The 19,738-nt window shown below is 40.5% G+C and overlaps 1 protein-coding gene across 2 annotated transcripts in view; it reads left to right on the top strand.

The window, feature by feature from the left end:
* Positions 1 to 7,753, top strand: part of pdzrn4 (PDZ domain containing ring finger 4) — a 37,073-nt gene extending 29,320 nt beyond the window's left edge. For both annotated transcript variants that reach the window (XM_032505422.1, XM_032505421.1), the window contains 5 exons: positions 2,117 to 2,179; positions 4,313 to 4,414; positions 4,593 to 4,709; positions 5,329 to 6,390; positions 6,493 to 7,753. In XM_032505422.1, coding sequence (XP_032361313.1) covers positions 2,117 to 2,179; positions 4,313 to 4,414; positions 4,593 to 4,709; positions 5,329 to 6,390; positions 6,493 to 7,065 — 1,917 coding nt within the window. In that variant the 3' untranslated portion in view covers positions 7,066 to 7,753. The remainder of the gene's footprint in view (positions 1 to 2,116; positions 2,180 to 4,312; positions 4,415 to 4,592; positions 4,710 to 5,328; positions 6,391 to 6,492) is intronic.
* Positions 7,754 to 19,738: the final 11,985 nt, after the last annotated feature.

A 19,738-nucleotide genomic window follows, 5' to 3' on the forward strand; every position in this document is an offset into this window, starting at 1 on the left:
TAAGAGTTACCACAATAACCACTGTTTTCTTTTTAGCATTTAATCGTAATTGCTTTTCCGATCACATATCTACTGATTACTGATAATCTGTCTGATAGAGATAGGGCTGCATGTTTGGTAAATTAAACTCAGGGTCCCATGATCAGTTTCTTTGGAGCAGGAAGTTCTAAAAAAGATGGCATGAAATCCCATTTGAATTTCCATCGTTACATTCTAAGTAAGGGAGCAAGTCAAACTGAATGAGGGAAGAAGGAGAGAAACGTGTTTGCCAATAAAATATCAACTCTGAACGACCCCCACGTGGCCAAAGAGTAAGTCAGGTTTGAAATGTGATTCACATCATCCACATCATTCCTCCTCTTTCATTTTTAAAAGGTTTTAATTAGCTCTGAGCGACAACCGTCTCTTTCCCCACAGTATGTCAAGTGACACATATACTGTACCCACTGAATACCAAACACACTAAACAAAGAGTGGGCATATTAAAGAGATTCTTCTTTTTAAAATTCAAATGATTTACAGTTGCTCTTGCACAATTGTTAAGGCAAAATGAAAACAAATTATTGAATTATAGAAGGAATTGTGAGGGCTTCAAGCACTACAAACTGAAAAAGGAAAAATGTTAAGTCTGACTGCAGGTGCAGTTTCAATCCCATTATGAACAAAAAAAGGAGGATTTAGAGGATTAGAATGCTGCAATTAAGGATATAAATGTCAGAATAGGAAATTTAACTCATTTCAGTCTTTATAGAATTACATCTACCTATAAAAAGGCAGGAGTCTCTGTTGTTCCGGTGCTGCAGCAGTGCTAAAGATGTCCATCTTGCATGCACAGCACACTGGCATACTGTGAACTGTTGTTAGTTGGTACGTTCAGGTTGACAAAGACATTCACAAAAGTAAATAAGTGAAATTAGCCCTTCTGGCTAATGCGTGTTAACTACTGTAGCAGAGAGATAATAAAACTAAAACTAGGAGGCTCCGTAATCTGAAGCAGCGTGAACCAAGATGCCCAGCACAATTATATTAACTCCTGCGGTATAATAACAAATGCAGTGCATAATAGGTAGATGCTAGATTGCACCAGACGCACGTGTTGACCTCAATACAGCATACTGCGTAAACATCAACACCAGTTAACAGACATTGTGTGTCTATATCTATTATACATTTTTGTTGCCGATTCAAGCAAGTTAGACTAGTCTACAGTTGCATATGAAGTGATTTGGGGGACCTTCTGTAAGTTATTTCGGGGTGCAATGGTTCTGGAGAAAGCTGCAAGCAGCAATACAGGAGGCAAAGCAATCGGCCCATTCCGAACAGGCACGCTTTGAACAGGCACTACACTGGTGTATACAAATCTGTGAACCCTGCCAGGTATTTCTCTGGTTTTCACCTGTTCTTCTTTAACCAGACGGAGAATCTGAATAGTTAATACAAAACCCGCTGAACTTCAACAGAATGTCTCCCACCGACAGAACGCATCTATTTTTGTATGTTTGATAAAAAGGATAAGAATGCTAATTTCCCTCATTAAAAATGTATTTATGGATAAAATCGCTGTGACATTGGGACGTGTGATTCCTTTGTCTATTTCCACATGTTGCTATCTCTCTTGATCTTTAATGCAAGAAAAACAAAAATGAAATGAAATGGCTATTGAGAGCTTGTAGTGTTGTTGCATTTCCTCTGGGATAAATTTTGAAAAATATGAGACGTGAATTCCTTCAACTAAAATAGAATCATGTCTATGCCACAAACACTTTTTTTCCATTTAGTTGGGTTTTTCCATTTATAACTCATATAGTTTAATAGTTTATAGTTTAATATGTCAAGGACTTGCATGCACCTCAGTCAGTGTCAGTCACAAGCTACTAAACTCAGGGTAAAGCACAAATGTCTGTGCCAAGAACCTGTGAAATGCAACATGTAACATATGAATACCAGGTTGTCAACGAGAAAATAAGCATCTTCACTTTATGGACAAAAACAGACTTGTTCCCTGACAGCAAAGATGAGAGAGCAGTGGTTAGAGAGCAGTACATCAGTGGGGTTTTTCTGGTGGAGAAACACAATGGTCGGCTGTCAGCATTGATTTTCATGTTCTTTCATGCAGGTGGAGCCAAACAGCATAGCAGCAAGAGATGGACGCATCAAGGAAGGAGATCGAATTCTACAGGTGCTTATTTTCTACACAGACACCAAAGTATATTCACACTAGGTCATGTTATGAACTCACATTTAGTGGTTTGACCCTCAGTATTTTTCACATCCCTGGTTGAAGGTCATCTTTGATGTTTTCTATCATATTTACAAAAAAATTATATTAATATATATTTTTCCTGTTTCTTTTTATAAGTTGAACAAACATGCCTTGGTAGATCCTCCAAGCTGCCTGAAAGACTTAAGACTTCTTTTTAGAGGCTAGCTAAGCAGCTGGTGTCTCTGGTCCAGGCAAGCATATTTAATCACCTCGTTTTACCAGGGAAATTAAAGCCCTTAGTGGCAGTTATACTAGGCACTACATCATCTCTATCACTCCTCTCTGTCTTTGTCTTACTCCTTCTCATTAAGTGAAAACACATAGTAGTTACTGCTAACATTTTGCAACCTTGCATACAAACAGTTTTTCTACTTTGGATTTTATCTGTATCCAGTCTACTGCAGATACAAAATAGTTTTGTTACCCATTTTTTTCACCACTGGAATGCAGGATTAACAAAGCGTCAAGCTTTGCATTCTTGACCAATTAGTGGCACCAGGTGTGTCTATCCAAGGTGAACAGTCCCTCATTAACACTTAATGAGAAGTAGTCTGTTTCTTGTAAAGCCTTGGCACAAAACAGTGTGTGAATGCCAACATTTACCCTTAGTACAATTATGCGAGCCATGTCTGTGATATTTGTGAAATTCAGCCCCTATTTTTTAAATGTTTGTGCATATTTGAGTGTGTACAAGCAGACACACACTTGTATGCCTGACCTCACCCAACTAGTTGATGAATTCATTGAAAACACCTTCTATCTCTGACTGCTCTCCATCTGATTGACCGTTGCCCTTACCCTGAGAGTCTATTTGAGCCTCTAGTGCCCCGCTGTCTGTAAGTTGTGCTGTTGTGCTGACAGCTTACAGACCTCTTTGCATCTGAAGAGTCTCTCAGTTCTTTTTTAGTACGCTGGCACTTTTTCTGCATGCCTTTTTAACACACAGTTGTGTGGTTTTGTTTGTATGGGTGGGGACAATATGCACTGACAAACTCAACATATCTCTAATATCAGTGTACTCCTCACTTACCCTACACCATTACAATGCATTTTTTCAAATAAGAAAATGCACACAATGCCAGTTTTTAATATACATAACAATGGCATGTTGGGAAATGTATTATTTCAAATCATCATGCATGCATCCAAAATGTGTGTTGTCCCTAAAAAGATAAATAGAAAATGACAAAACGTTTAAAGTATGAATTAAGACAAAGTGAATTAAAAGAAATTGTTGAATTTGATCATGCAGTAAAGCCCAAATTGGACAGCAATGATGTTTTACTCTGAGCAAGACATTCACACAAATTATGTTTGTAAGTTTATGTAAATTAGACTATGCGAGATATTCACTGTTCAGTCAATTTACTTCCAGTCTAAACAACAGTATCAACATTACCTCTACTCCATATTTATTGTACGTGTCACTCTGATTACCTCCATTCTCTTACAGTAGTGTTTCTGTAGTAACACTACAGAAGTAGTAGTACTAGTGTGAATAAATGTGGGTAGCAGGGCCTGCTGTACTGCTGGCCCTATTATCTTCCTCTGACAGCCCCATTAGTCTAGTGAGGGAAAAGATGAACGCCACCTGTCAAAGAACAGTTAATTGTGTGTCTCAATGTGTGCTGAGAGCAGACTCTCTTGTGAGGTCGAACTACGCACTCGCAATTTACTCCCCTTACCGGGTGTGCAGCCTGCCCATGCCTTTTTTAAGGATTGTGTGGAGTGGAAGAAGTGTTGGGAGAAAGGAGGAAAGACAGATGGAGAGATTTGAGAAAGAAAGGTGTGAGACTAAGAGACTAATGGAGGGAGACAGATGTGCAGAAAGAAGGAGAGAGAGAAAAAGGTGTCAGTATTTGATTAGTCAAGGTGTGTCTTGGAAGAATAGGAACAATAGTTAGTTGTATTACACCCATCTTTTCCATTAATGTCATCTAAATGGATGATTCTGTTAAAATTACAGGTCCTTTCTTGGGTGTGTTGTTGGGAATTTCTGCAAGTTCCCTCTTCTCAACATGACCATTTATACTTGTCTTTGATGTACAGATAAATGGCTGTGAAGTGCAAGACAGAGAGAAAGCCGTTGCCTTGTTGTCAAGTGAAGAAGCAAGGAGCATCATACTACTGGTGACAAGACCAGAAATCCAGGTAAAGACTCACACACCAACACAGACTCCCTTGCCCTATCTTGAAATGTCATGTCAAAGACCTTCCTGCTAAGTGCATTTTGCTTTCATGCAAACTGTCAGCATGATTGTCTGGAGTTCCTACACACACACACAAACACTCACAGAGACAGGATTCTGACAAGATGTTGTGATTTCAGCTGGAGGAGGAGGTATGGCTGGATGATGAGCAACAGGAGCTCGTGGAGGAGCTGAAGATGGAGATCCTGGAGGAGAGGAGGAAGCAGAAGAAACACAAATGTGACAGGGGAGATGAGGTGAGAGTGTTAACTGACACAAAATGTCTCCAGAAGGCAGAAGAGTGCCAGGGAAAGCGGGAGGAGAGGTCACATGGTAGGACTGAAGGAAGGACTAAATAAAAGAAGGTGTTGGGGGAGGAAGAATAGTGAGAGCACAGGAATCTTTTTAAAGATTAAACATTTTAAAAATGTGCGCTTCTTACAATATCTGTGCATGTTGGTTAGGGAAAGATCATGGCTATGGTTAGTGAAGGTTGAGCAACCAAAGTTCCTGGTTAAAGTTATGGAAAGATCAAGGTTATGGTAAATGAAATGCCAAGCTTTAACTGCAAGTCTATGAATGGATGCAAACGCTGGTTTGCATCATTAAATCAGACTTGCTAAACACACATCAACCACCTTAACTTTCTACATGTAAGGCATACTGCTTCCTGCAATGGCACTGAACATTGGCATTGGACACAAATCCTAAGGTGCAGAATTTTCATATATGGACATAATGCCTAGGGATAGTTGACTGATCACTCTCCCTTCACAGTGCAACACAATCCTGAACTTAAACACACACAAGGTCTTACAAGTAAATGAAATTGACCTTGAGGAGGATTAATTGTTTTTAACTCTCTTTTTACACTAGCATCTAGCTGAAGACGAGATAACAGATACAGCCACCTGTTCCTCCAACAATCAAGACAAAGACAGTGGGTTTGGACGCAGTACAGACAGTCCAGAGCACCAACCACTGCTGGCTAGACTCCACAGGAGGACCCCAGCCCACTGCCTGAGGGAGCGATGGCGGGCAGAGAATCCACACACAAGACGGGGGACTGTAATTCCACAGAACACCCAGAGTCCACGGACATTGTCCAAAGGCCAAGGCCATGAAGGGGTAGTCAGTATTCGCAATAGTGGAGGCGGGATCCTAGGTTTAGAGAATCGCTTCCAGCAACTCCTTGAGCTCAAGTGTCAAATCCGAAATGGAGGCGAGTGTGGGGTGTACTCAATTCGACACAGTATAGAGTGTAGTCTCACTGAGCATGAAGTGGATGAAGATGGCATAGATGGTGTTGGAGGAGAAAATGGAGTAGAGCAGGAGTTAAGGATGCTAAATGAGGAACTGCGCAGCATTGAGCTTGAGTGCCAGAGCATCATGCAGGCACATCAGCTCCGCCAGGCCAACCAGCTGGACCCCTCACAACCCGCGTCCTGCTCGCCAGGACGGACCCCCAAAGACGGACACAAGCGACATGGCAGGTTGGCCGACATACACGAGTACCCGGAGCGGTCAGACATTGACAGGATCCGAGAAAAGGACAGCTCCAGTGCCTACAACACGGCAGAAAGTGCAAGGTCGACACCACTAGGTATGGAAAGATCCCCTGATCATTCTCTGCAGAGACACATCAGCATCACCAACCAGAAAAACCTCAGACTGGCTTCCTCCACACCATCCAGCCCCATCCCTATCCCCAAGCCCCAGGGTACACCTAGTCATAGCAGATCAGCAGACCCAGGCTTTGTTATCTCCAGCAGCCCAGACCAGAGCAACCCTTCCCGGTCCGAATCAGACCCTGCCCTGCCTGCAGACGATGAGTGGTGTGAGAAGAAAGGGAGGACCAGAGATTCTAGGAGGGGGCTTCCCTATGGTTGTTATCAGACAACCCCCTATCAAGGCCAGGGGGGATCCAGGCAACTGCAGGTAGGTCTATCAAGAAGAGACGTGTCAACCTAATACTGATACGCATTTGAGTGAGGCACCTCTGAAGCCAGTTCTGTGCTAACAATGTTCTCTGTGTTGCAGAGCTACATGCAGCTGCTACAGCAGCACTCATCCCTGGAGTATTCCCAGAGCCAGTTGAGTCTGCTCAGTGTCTGTCGAGATCCTGTTCATCGAAGCGGACGCCCTGGGGAACCCCGTCTAGAGTGGAAGGTCAAGGTACGGGCTGACGGCACACGCTACGTCGCCCGGAGGCCTGCTCGTGACCGCATCCTGAGGGAGCGGGCACTAAGGATCAGAGAGGAGAGGAGCGGAGGCATGACCACAGATGACGACACTATGAGCGAGATGAAGATGGGGCGCTACTGGAGCAAAGAGGAGAGGAAGCAGCACTTGGCACGGGCCAGGGAGCAGAGGAAGAGGAGGGAGTTCATGCAAAAGAGCCGCCTCGAGTGTCTAAAGGAGGGGCCAGCCAGTGGAGCTGAGGGCAGGAAAGAGATCAATATCTTGGAGCTCAGTCACAAAAAGATGATGAAGAAACGAAACAAAAAAATCCTGGATAACTGGATGACCATCCAGGAGCTGATGAGCCATGGGGCTAGAGTTCCGGAGGGCTCTAAAGTACATAACGCCTTCCTATCTGTCACAACTGTTTAGCGGACACATACAATAAGCAACACTTTAAAATCCGGTAGCCTGCATTTCAGGAGCTACTGCAATGTAAAAAATAAAATAAAAAATGTCTGTTTGTAAAATTTGAATAAAATAGCTACTGCTGAGGACTTCTGTAGTATTGCTAAGACAACTTGTAACTATCACTTCATGAATGTCTATAGGTCTTTAACTCGTTCATTACAAGACCTCACCCATTCAAAACCTTTCACTGTTTTTAGACTTCTTTTTTAGCAATGCACTGGCTTCTGATAGCAGATGATTCTAGTAGCATATTGGTTCAAACTGATTCACAGAAAAAAAGTGGACCAAAAAGCACCAACACCACAACTTAATGTACACTATATAGTGTCTCTCGCAACTCCATGTTCTTGGGTTTCATAGCATATGAAGCGACTTCACTTGCCTCGTTAAAGGTGGCATTTTTTTATAATTGGGAAAATACAATATTTTTCACACTTTGTAAACTCAGTAACTTTTTGTACGATTTTTTTAAACTGAATGTCAATGTACTGTAAGCAATTTTTATTGTAATTTCTTATTTATGTTTCTATCACCAAACCATCAAGGTCAGAGTTTAAATATTTGATTGTACCGTAGCCCGCATTGTATGGCAGACCTGAGATGTATGACAAACTTTGAGAAAACTTTCATTGGAAGATTTGAAAGCACTGAAAATATAATTATGCTATCACAAAAGCTCATATTATTCATGAGCTGGGAGGGCTTTTTGAAACAGTTTTACCTCACTAGACAGTCAAAACTCTGATCCCTCGAGTGGTTGAATACCTGTTTAATTTCATTGTTGACTTAAGTAAGTCATGAGTCAATCCCTAACCCTTACTTTAAATCATACATGTGTGAATTAAGTTTTAAATGTTAAATAGATTCATATGTATATTGTTTACTGTTATTTCTATTTATTGTAAATACATTTTTTTATGGTCTGTCTGATAAATGTTTCACATTAAGTGGCTACCCTTGAAAGGAAAGTCAATAATATGTATAATGTTGCAGGCTTTCAACTCAAACCTGCTGCTTTTCCCTGTAAAGTTCATTGAAGAGGCCTTCAGTTCAGTATTTGTTCATTGTGATATTTGTAATAAAACAATATTGATAAAAAAGATTTAAAAAAAAAAACTTATTGAACCCTTTTGTCTTTTGTCATGTCAATATAAATCTTTACAATGTAGATTTCTAGCCTCGCAAGCAGCAGGGCTCCGCGTGGCAATGGTCATTTGTTCCACCACCTTGGTACTGTACTCCAATATTTCAACTACTTGTTGAAAACTAGTGGATGCATGGCCATTAAGTTTGGTGCAAACGTGTCATGTTCTCCTCAGGAGAAATTGCAATACGTTTAGTGATTTCCTGACTTTTTGTTAACCATCATCATCAGGTCAAACTCTAAGTACAGGCTTACGGAGCCTGTAGAATCTTGTTAAAACATTTTTTTGCATTCAATAGACGTCCTCTATGCATTGAGCCTTTTCAGTGCCAAGGACACATTTTCTGTGGAAATACAAACAAACAAACAAAAAAAAACATAGTAGCCATATCATGTTTCTGCTGTCCTCCCCTCTGGTGTCAAGCACACCTAGCTCCAAAGTTTTCAGTGATTCACTCTCAATGTGGCTCAGTTAGCATGCATTATGCATCCTGGGACCAGCAGTTTACACGTTTGGATTTGAGAGACACAAAAGCAACACTTGCATCTCTCTGCTGTTCTGTCATAAAATGTGCTCTTTGTGAAGAAAAGGTAATGTCCCCTGCAGAGAACAACATAGTTGATCCTGCGTGCGTGCGTGTGTGTGTGTGTGTGTGTGTGCGTGCATGTGTGTGCGTGTGGTGTCAGGCAAGAAAACCATGAGGAGGCAATCAAGTCATTTATCTAAGATTCATAATGCAGGAACATCTACATAAGTGCTGCCACTGATCAATACTGTGCAATTGCTAAGCTCTAAAAATACGAAGTGATTTGAAGAAAATGATTGGTAATTGAACACATAGGGGAATTAAATGGGACTGCAATGATTGCTGCACCTGGAAAAATTACCCCAACTGCCTCCGGGTTGTACCAAACCAAGTCTCATGATCTCCGCATTCACACTCACAGGAAGTCACAAAGCATTTTGATATTCTGTGGCTTGAGTAATTTACTCTGTCACTACAGTTTACAGTATTCATGTATTCATACTGGGATGACTGACTGCCAGTGTGTATGGGGGGTAGGATACGATGCAGAGAGGGTGGGTGCGTGTGTGGGGGAAGGTTGGGGGGTGCGTCCATTTAGCGATAGGAGGCATCAAAGCTTAACTATACTCCCATTTCAAAGCATTAAGGAGACATTGGTGAAGTCTCCTCATCCCCTGTCAATCTGCTGTGTCTGTCCACAGCCCACTGAACTGAAGAATTAATGAGCGACATCAGACTGGCATCCCCATCGCAAGGGCTTTTATGCATAATATTAAATCAGGTAAGCACTGCACCCCCATTTCTCACAGCTAACCATCTCGCTGCAATAATATGCAACCTGTGACAGAAATGGCACAGGAACTGAGGGAAAAAATGGTTGCAGTCAAACTAGTATTATAAATGATTAATCCCAATGTGCATAGCAAAGATAATTTAATGTTGAACTGTTACAGTGGTATAGTGTGGAGGCCTACGCTGAAATAGGCTTGCATTTCCATACATGTATGAAGCACAATGGCATGACCAAATACATAGCTTTGTGCTAAGGCATTGAGACTTAGGTTGCATGCAAGCTTCTGACATCAAGACATGGTATAGAAAGAGAATATCATAATAATACAAGTAAAAACGGAATACACTTTTTCAAAGGATCACTGCCCAGTCTTATTCTCCAAAAAGAAAAATAGAAATAGTTTGACATTATTGGAACACGTGCTTGTGGGGATATTGACCTTCTCGCCTAACTCACGGCCAAGAATGAATAAGCGTATGTCCCAAAATGTCAAACTGAGGATAATTTAAGGAAAAACCCCACCAACACTTTTACACAAGAACAAAACAAACAACCTTAGTAAAAAACCAAAAAAGAGCAAAACAAAATACCATATGTTATAAAGGCCTTCAAAAAAAGGGTTTGGTCAGGTAACGTCATTGATTTTTGTTTTAAGAAATAAAATGTAATTAGTGTTTTTGTAAGAGGTCAGTGTTTGTTGGAAACTTTACAGCTTTTTATTCACATTATCAACATATATCAACATATTTGTATTTCACATCAACACAAATATGTGAAATCCAAATATCTTCTCATGTGGATCTGTCTCATTCAAATTCCAACAGCTGAGCAGCCTAGTGCGGTATCCTGGCTTTCTTTAATCTAACGACACCTTTTGAAGCAGATGCAAACGAGTGGAACTAGAAACAAAGTCAGATGTTCTTTACTGAGACGCCAGTTTAGACGACGTGACAGGATGTAAATGACTTTATGTGTGTGTCCTTGAGTGTGATTATCCAGTGGGCCATTATGAAAAAAAAAAAAACTTGGGAAATTCTCATCCATTATAAGAGAAAAGAAGCATGTCCGTGGCATATTTGATTAAGCATTTTAATGTTGCTAGATAGATGAGGAATTGGCAATCAATCTGAAAACAAGACTTTAAAAATTCAAACTGACCATTTGCTATAAGCCCCACAGTCAGTCTATGCCATTTACAATGTTAACGGTGGTAGATTGAAATTTGTGGTAATTATGAAACAGTGGGTCATGGATTTCACGCAGAGGTTTACAAAAGCAGGGTTGTCATTTTTAGCTGATGAACGTCAATTTTGCTGGTTGAACTGGGCGCTGTTGAACAAAACAAATCCGTACCCCGTAAAAGAACAAATCGCCTATACTGACTGTTACCACGCATCCATTTTGTTAGCCAATGACACTCTTTAGCCTTGGGAGAAATGCTGTTACTACTTATCTGGGATGCTAACATCAGCAACTTGCATTGAAGAAGACAAACACATTCCTAATTTGCAATAAAAATTTATTGGATGATAAATTCGTTACAATTTTGTTTTTGTGTCCTCAAAAAATAACTCCCCAAATATATATACGAATATTTACAATATACAACTTCCCAAACTCATAAGATGCTGGGTATCTTTGTTACTAGTGCCCAATGCACACCGCTTCAACACTATCACTATGTAGTGTAGCAGTTAAAAACCGATTGAAGTACTTCAATGATGCTCATTTGCAGACTAGAAATATAAGAGATCCTGGATAATAAATTAATAAAATATGCCTTTCTTGGAATGCATAATATCAGAGATGCAACTCTGTCACACTCTGTGTGTTGTACATATTGTTGAATTAACAACCTGCAGATGTGCATTTGACCGATCAGTGTTGTTTGCTGGCCAACAACAGCCAACTGTCATATTTTAATATGCAGCACAATCATGAGTTGTCTTCTTACAGAATAAATGACTGATTAGGGCGGGGTAATGACATGATCATTTTCCATTCATGAAACCTCTATTTGCAGCCTCAATTATGCGCTAATGGCTCATTCAGACTTCCAATTAACTAAATGGATATTTTTCACTGTCTTTTCCTTATTAGGGACAACAAACTGTACTCCTGTGGAGCTTCAATCAGCCTCAAACACAGAACTTTCCCCTCTATCTTTTTCTGAGGACTATAGTTAACTGCTCCTCGGATCTCTGCAGTTTAAATTAAGACAGCTAGCTAGACTATCTTTCCAGTCTGAGTTTTCTGTTCTACGACTAAAACAACCTTTGAATGTGCACGTTCAACCAAAACAAGTTCCTTGGTGAGGCTATTTTGCAGAAGCGCTGTTGCTCCCCAAGTGAAGGAGTTTAAGTACCTTGGGGTCTTGTTCGCGAGTGAGGGGACCATGAGCGTGAGATTGGTCGGAGATCGGAGCAGCCGGTGCGGTATTACATTCCGTTTATGCACCGTTGTGACGAAGAGAGCTGAGCCGAAGGCAAAGCTCTCGATCTACCGGGCAATTCGTTCCTACCCTCACCTATGGTCATGAAGGTTGGGTCCTGACCGAAAAGAGGATCCAGGGTACAAGCGGCCGAAATGGGTTCCTCAGGAGGGTGGTGGCGTCTCTTAGAGATAGGGTGAGAAGTCAGTCATCCGAGAGGAGCTCGGAGTAGAGCCGCTGCTCCTTCGCGTAGAAGGAGCCAGTTGAGGTGGTTCGGGCATCTGGTAAGGATGACCCTGGGCGCCTCCCTAGGGAGGTTGTCCAGGCACGTCCAGCTGGGAGGAGGCCTCGGGAAGACCCAGGACTAGGTGGAGAGATTATATCTCCAACCTGGCCTGGGAACGCCTCGGGATCCCCCAGTCGGAGCTGGTTGATGTGGCCGGGAAAGGGAAGTTTGGGTCCCCTACGGAGCGCTTGCCCCCGCGACCCGATACCGGATAAGCGGATGAAGATGGATGGATGGATGGATGGCTGTTGCTCCGTGCTGCACTTAGCGCTGCCCAAGACAATTGCCAATAAACCAGAGGACGTTTTACTCTCATTCCGGAATGCTGTGTGGACTCAACAGACATTCAGAAAAGATAACATTTATGGCATATTACATTAGGGTTGGGTAATATATAGATGTTATATCAACATCAATATATGAGACTAGATATCACCTTAAATTCTGGATATTGTAATATTGTGATATGACACAAGTGTTGTCTTTTCCTGGTTTCCTGGAAGTTTTATTATTTGCCTTTACCCACTTAGTCATTGTATTCACATTATTGGTGATTATTTATAAAAAGCTCTTACTGATTTAATATTTAATGAAAGCACCAATAGTTCACCCTACAATCACGCTGCAATATCGACATTGATGTATTTGGTAAAAATATCATGAAATTTGATTTTTTTTTTTCATTATGCCCAGCTTTATATTGTATGCAACAATCAATGTCTTGCTCATAGGCTGGTATAACAGGAAATGTGGTGATTGATACAACTGGGATCAACTCTCTGACCCAGGTGTCTCTTTTGACACTAGACCACCATCATTTCCACCAATTGTTAGTCGAGCAGAGGAACCAATGTGTGTTTTTTTAGCAGATAAGATGCTGTTGCTTTACTCTGCTGTTGCCACCACAAACCACGCCAGTAAAGATATAGAATGAAAGCTCACGCAGAGCTGTAGCAGCAACAGTAACAGTGGCTCAACTCATGTAGGATTAGCAACATCAAATATTCAGAGGACCAGTCCCATTGCAGATTTAACACTTGAGATAATTGGAACAGAATGAATACAGAGGAGGTGAGGTGGCAGGAAACAAAGAGGTTGTAAGTGCTCATCTGTGGAATGGGAAGAAGATGGCACATGAACGAGAGGAGCCAATGGCTTTCTAGGATATTCTAAGTAGGACACAGGTGTGTGTTTTTAAAAAATAGTGTTCTTGATCCCCATTAATTCCACCTGAAAGTGTGTCAGGTTGATAAATCTGTTCAAATCTGAATTAAACACTTTAATAATTAACTGGAAATGTGTTTACATTGTAAGAGATTTGTTCCAAATGCCCCATGATGTGAGATAAATAAAATGTACCTGTACACATCTTGATTTCATTTTTTGCTTTTTATGTATCTTTTGGAGCCACCATTACAAGACAGATATGTTATGTGTGTCTTTTTCAAGTAGATGTTTTTCAGTCTTAGCAGTGACAATAGAGGTTGATAATCCAGCCGATCTGACACCTGGGTTATCCTAATAGACAAATGCATTCTGAATCAGTCTCTCCTGTGTGGTGAAGGCTTTGATTAGCCACGGATGTGCTCAACTATTGATCTGGCTGACTACTCCTTATCTTTATCAGTTATTTCTGGTTTACTGGAGGCACCCTGGTGGGCTCAGTGGTTTACAGTATTGTGCTAGGAATCCCATTTCTGCCCTGATCGAAGGATTCAAAGCTCTGTAGAGCAGAGCAAAAGATGTGGGAAAAAAACAGCTTTTTCCACCATTCTATTCATTTTCAAAATGTTCTTTTTAAAAAGATACATTAGCTCTGTAATGGAACACCAAAAGAATAAAGTATCTAAAATATATCAAGAATTCTGTCTGTTTTGTAGACCAAATACTATCCATTCACTTTACTTTAAATGATAATGCCAGTACACATTTTTTTTCCTCAAAGCATTAATGCTTATATACATATACAATATGTATATGTGTATATATATATTTATATGCTGTTTACCACAATGTATTCCATAAGTCGAGACAGCAGGATGTGTTCACAAGCTGTTTTTAATGGATTTGTTAACACAATAGGAGCCTATCACTTTAAGGAGGTAGGCAACAAACATTCATGGCTTTAGACTGTGGCAGTAGGTTAGAGAACTGTATGGCCATAAAGACAGGGGGGAAATAAAAATTACCAGGTACCATGATTTTGATCAATTAGATTGTGACACCTGCAACATTGACTACATTTACATGCACATAATAGTAAACAGGCAAGAGACTGTAAACTGCGGTAAAAACCCAGACTGAGACGCATAGTCTGAATGTGTTGTATACATGTCCAAAGAATTCCTCTAAAACACAATCCCACCTGCCATATCCCACATGTCTTAACCGGAAAAGGGCTGTATTCAGAAAAAAGCCTTATTATTCTGAATGATAGTGGGAAATTGGTGTTCATGTAAAGAGATCCACGATACATTTTGTTTGGATAACAGCAGAATTGATTTAGGATGATTTAGGATTGATTAAAAGTTTGGTCTTCTTGAAAGAATTTACGCTGAGCTACATTTCAGTTAGCCACAGCCCTCTCCCACTTGAGGTCCATGGGATTTGTTCATGGGGACCTCAAGCCTGCAATATTATCATTGGGGACCACCAGCAGCAGCCACTGAGAGTAAAAATGTTTGACATTGACATGTGTCTGCTGCTCAGCCTGGTTTCTCTCTGTGCAGACCACCTGGACAGAGCACCAGAGGTCATGCTGCACATTCTCTTTAATAAGGCCATCAATATGTGATCTCTGGGCCTGGTAGCTGCAGAGATGGCTACTGGGTACCCACTCTATCCTGGGCAAATGGACTATGACTGTTACTTGATCATAGTCCTTTGTATCAGCATTGGTCAGTTTGTTAAAACTCAAAACAGTTTTTGCTGAAATTGAATGAAAATAGCTACTGTGTCAACTGTTATGTAGTGTCCCTAAAAAGAGTAAGTAAATAAAAGGTATCTATTTTCTACATTTTAGCAGAGACACTGTGTGTGTGTGTGTGTGTGTGTGTGTGTGTGTGTGTGTGTGTGTGTGTGTTTGTGTGTGTGTGTGTGTGTAGGGGGGTGCACTTCTTTGATCTTTACAGCCAAGTCTATTGACCATAGATTATTGGATACTGAAGTGTTTTCACCAAGTTAGTTCATCCTCTATAAATAGCTTCCTGAATGGCCTACTTTAAAGTGGCAGCTCTAACCAAGTGTCATTAGAGCTGATGAAAGCAAATTGATTTCAGTGGCAAGAGGATTTCCAGAGGAACAAGTGCCTCCATGAGATTATCTTAACTCAGAGAGAACATGTTTTCTTTTCTTTTCTTTTTTTTGGGCAGAGGTGCACAGATGGTGCTCCCTTCCCCTACAGTCCCTGTGAAGCTGTGAAAAAAGAAGACAGGAAATTAAATTTTAGGACACTAAAATTGGGTCTTGTTCAAAGTAATTGATTTGGCTTTATGAGAAGCTGCACTGTGATGTTGTAGTCGAGTCATTGGGACCCACGGGTCGATGATGCTGAGAAAAATTAGGTGAAAGGCTGATTAAATCTGCACTATACGTACATATTTGGCGAATTACCAGGATCGCAATAAAAACTGTTCCTTTCCAATGTTGAAAGAAATTACATGTTTAGTTGAAGAAAGATGTACATGTCCTTATAGTTTAATACATATACCAACACCGTTTGGCAATGTCGATCAGAATTTGCCAATTCATACACGTATAGTGCTGTGAAACTATGTACCATGTACACATTTAACAAATGGGAAGGAATTTAAATTGCTTCTCAATCTCAAACTGCGCCTATGACAACAGCCTACACCATCAGAGATGCTAACATGTACTAATTAGCACTAAACACAAAACACAGCTAAGGCTGATGGTAATGTCATTAGTTTTGCAGTAATTTGGACATGGTCTCGCATTCTCGCACCTATCTCCACTGTGCTGTGTCAGCGCTGGATTATGGTCCGGCACCAGTTTCTATTCTGGGATGGGGGGGAAAAGCTCTGGCTTGTTTATGTTTCTTTAAACCAATCCCAACTTTCCTGGGAGCCGCTAAGGGCTGTATGTTGATAACTCTTGACTATCTTTTGAGTGTAAATGACTTGTTTAGCCAAAAAGGTTATGAACAGAATCTAACCTTTCGAAACATAAAGTACACTTCTGGACTTTTGCATTAAAGGAAAGATTTGTGTTGTTGAAGGTTGAAATCAATAAAATATTCATCTGAGCGAGAAAGGTAAAAGAAAATACAAGAAACATCAGGGTATATCAATAAGAACAGCTTTAAATCAAAGCAGCTTATTAGACAACAGCCAGTCAATAAAGACCTACCGTCTTAGATTCCACATATTGCTTTTGACTCCCGCACTGACTTAACAAACTTACAAATGCTTCACACTCTGATCGATTGAGTCGCTGTTATTTGAATTTGTCAAGTAAGTCATCACCACTGAACTGCATCGGCAGATTTCCGTAATTGCTGGAGCAGGCCCTCTCATGATCTGATAGAGTAATAGTCTCATAAGTAATTGCCTTTTGACAAAGTGAGGCTGAGTGGGAAAAGGGACTGAGTTGTCTGTGGGCAAGGAAACATGTGAAAACATACATTTTAAATGCGTACATAATATGTAATAAGCAATTAACACATTGTCAAATTATAAATTACAAAAAGGGTAGCCGGGTTCACTAGCGAGACTGAAGGACTGTTGAAGAAAGCATGCCTCATGCACTACAACTTCATGCCCACTTACTAACTCAAGAAAATCCCAATAAATGCCCACTGTAATGTAATATGGTTAGTAGGTTTAAAGTAACCTGGATGTTGTTTATTAGTTTACATGTTACAAAGTAACTTTAATTACAATGTTGTCTGTGTAGCGTGTGAACTGCTTAAAGCTGCACTTCTCAGTATTCTCTAATCAGAGTCACTCTCACCCCTGTCACTAACCTTATTTCAGTGAAAAAGCTCTAATAAACTGACTGTAAGCTACCTGGCCAACACTTAAAAGCAGACAAAGTTAGCAACTACCTGGTGAACATAGTGGAGCATTAAGTAGCTAAAGAAACACATATTTCTCACAAGGAGTTGGTGGAGACTAAAACCAAGCTAAAAGAACAGTGAGTTTTGAACTCACTTTTTGCCAAGCAGCCAGAAACGCAACTCCAAATAAATGCTAATGTTGCTCCGTGTCTTCTGGATGTGTAAATTGGAAATTTACAAGTTTGACATATCAACTTAATGAGGTGATAATGTAATTTTTTTGTGTTTACAGCTTTTTGTGCTGCCCCTAATGAAAAAATGAAAGTCAACTAATTCAGATTCAAAGTCTAAATGTCTGTTTAAATGTAGGCCTATTTATTGTCTAACACCGTTAGACAAGATACACTTCCTTGTATCACAACAACTCATACAGTAGGTACAATTTTATCATAACCAACAGAGATGATGGCCAAACTTGAGAGCCAGATTGTCAAAGCACAGTGTTTAAGCATAAACTGTCTTTATATTACAGTGACATTTGCCTAAAGCACAGTACCATTTACAGTACAGTAACACTGACTTCTACAGTAGTGAAGAAATGAATGTCCACAGTAATGTTCCTTTTACATCAGTGCACATTCAAGGTGTCCTCCCATCTCTCCTCCTCTGCTTACTGTATATTCATATGTTTCCTTTTCCCCAGCTGGTTGCCTCTAGTAACATAGAAGCCTCCCTGCAGGGCTCTTAATAATCATGTAATCCATCCATTCACTGGATGGAACCTCCTTAAATTCCCCTTATATGTACCCACATGTTCTCCTCAGGGTGTCGAGGCCAACTAATAAGCAATAAGCTACAGTGGAGCTAATGCTAGGAATCCTCCAATCCTTCATCACTGATAGGGAAAAGACCTGAGGAAAGCCATGGGGCAGAGAGATAGACATGGCTATTAACACACACACACACACACACACACACACACACACACACACACACACACACACAAAGGGCCCCCATAGACAACTTCTATCTCTGGGGTCCTGCTTTTCTCTCTACCTACAGTATGAATCACAGGGCCATACATCTAAATTGTGTGTCAACACCCAATCTAAATGCAAATGGTTAATCGTCTCTTCTGTAGCCCACAGCCCCCCTGGAATCTACGCACACCCCCAGCAGACAGTCATGCTGTTATTAGGTTAGTGAAGAAGCGATCACAGGTACGATTAAATAATTAAAACTGCATTTTTAAAAGCCTCTATTGCTGTGCCTAGCCTCTAAATGGTCATGGGACTTTGTTGCACGTTTGTGTATGCCTTGGCTCCAACCAGGGATGCTGTTGTGCATTTGAAGCATTCTATTAAAAACTACCCACTGGTAACTAAGGATATTTCATCTTGTATATTGTGATCATTTTTTGGTATCATTTGTCTCTATTACCGCAGCATTATTATATAAAAAGAGAAGTGGGGTATAGACTATTTAAAAATGTATGTTTGGTTACAGTATATACAATACATGTTTGTGTTTCTTTCTTTCCATACTGGGAAACAAGGTTTAATTACATTTTAATGCTGGTGTAGGCATTTAACCTTCTCTGACACCAATATATTGGCTACTCTCCTTGTTCAATATAAACACCATGGAATAGCTCCTCAGAACCAGACCGCCAACCGTTGGCAGGTATTTCTACACTGATAGGGAAACGGAGTCTCAGATCCTGGATCATATGGTAATTACGAGGGCAGGATGCTACAGCAGAAGCTGTTCGAGTGGGTTTAAATTTAAGTTGCAAACCCTAAACCCTAACCCGAAAACAGCTAGTTGATGCCCATTAAAAGCATTTTCCATTACATTGGATTGCAGCATGATGACTCTAAAACTATAAGTATTTTATATTCTCAGGATTTTGGTATATGTGCCTTTACAATGATGAGCCATGAATAATTCTGTGCAGTTCTAGTATCCCTTTAGAAAAGATCTGTGAATATCACAACCGTCTACTTCTGCAGTGTCTGACTTATAGCCTAAAAAGTTTCTTGTTACCACAGATAGCACTTAATGCTGATGATAACCTACATTTCATCCAGGCAATCTTTGGCGCGTTGAAGGGTGGTGAATTTTTCTTTTTGAGGAGGGGCAATAAGGTACAGTGTGTAATTATGCACATAAAAATCAGCGAGGGATCCCTTGTGAGTACTGAATTCAAACTAAAGGCTACAGTATTCAACTTGTGGCTTACAGCCTTTCCTTTATTGAATAATTCCTCACTTCCTGAATTAATTATTGCCTTTATGGTCTTACATGGGGGGAAAAAAACACACGCCAAGGGTGGGCTATCATAATGCTATTGTGTCAAAAAACACAATTTATTGATTTCAATGCTTCAGGCATTTGATGATGGGAAAACTGTTTTGGAAGCTGTATCAGCTT

The sequence above is a fragment of the Etheostoma spectabile genome, chromosome 23, assembly GCF_008692095.1.
Source record: "Etheostoma spectabile isolate EspeVRDwgs_2016 chromosome 23, UIUC_Espe_1.0, whole genome shotgun sequence".
NCBI classification, from domain to species: domain Eukaryota; kingdom Metazoa; phylum Chordata; class Actinopteri; order Perciformes; family Percidae; genus Etheostoma; species Etheostoma spectabile.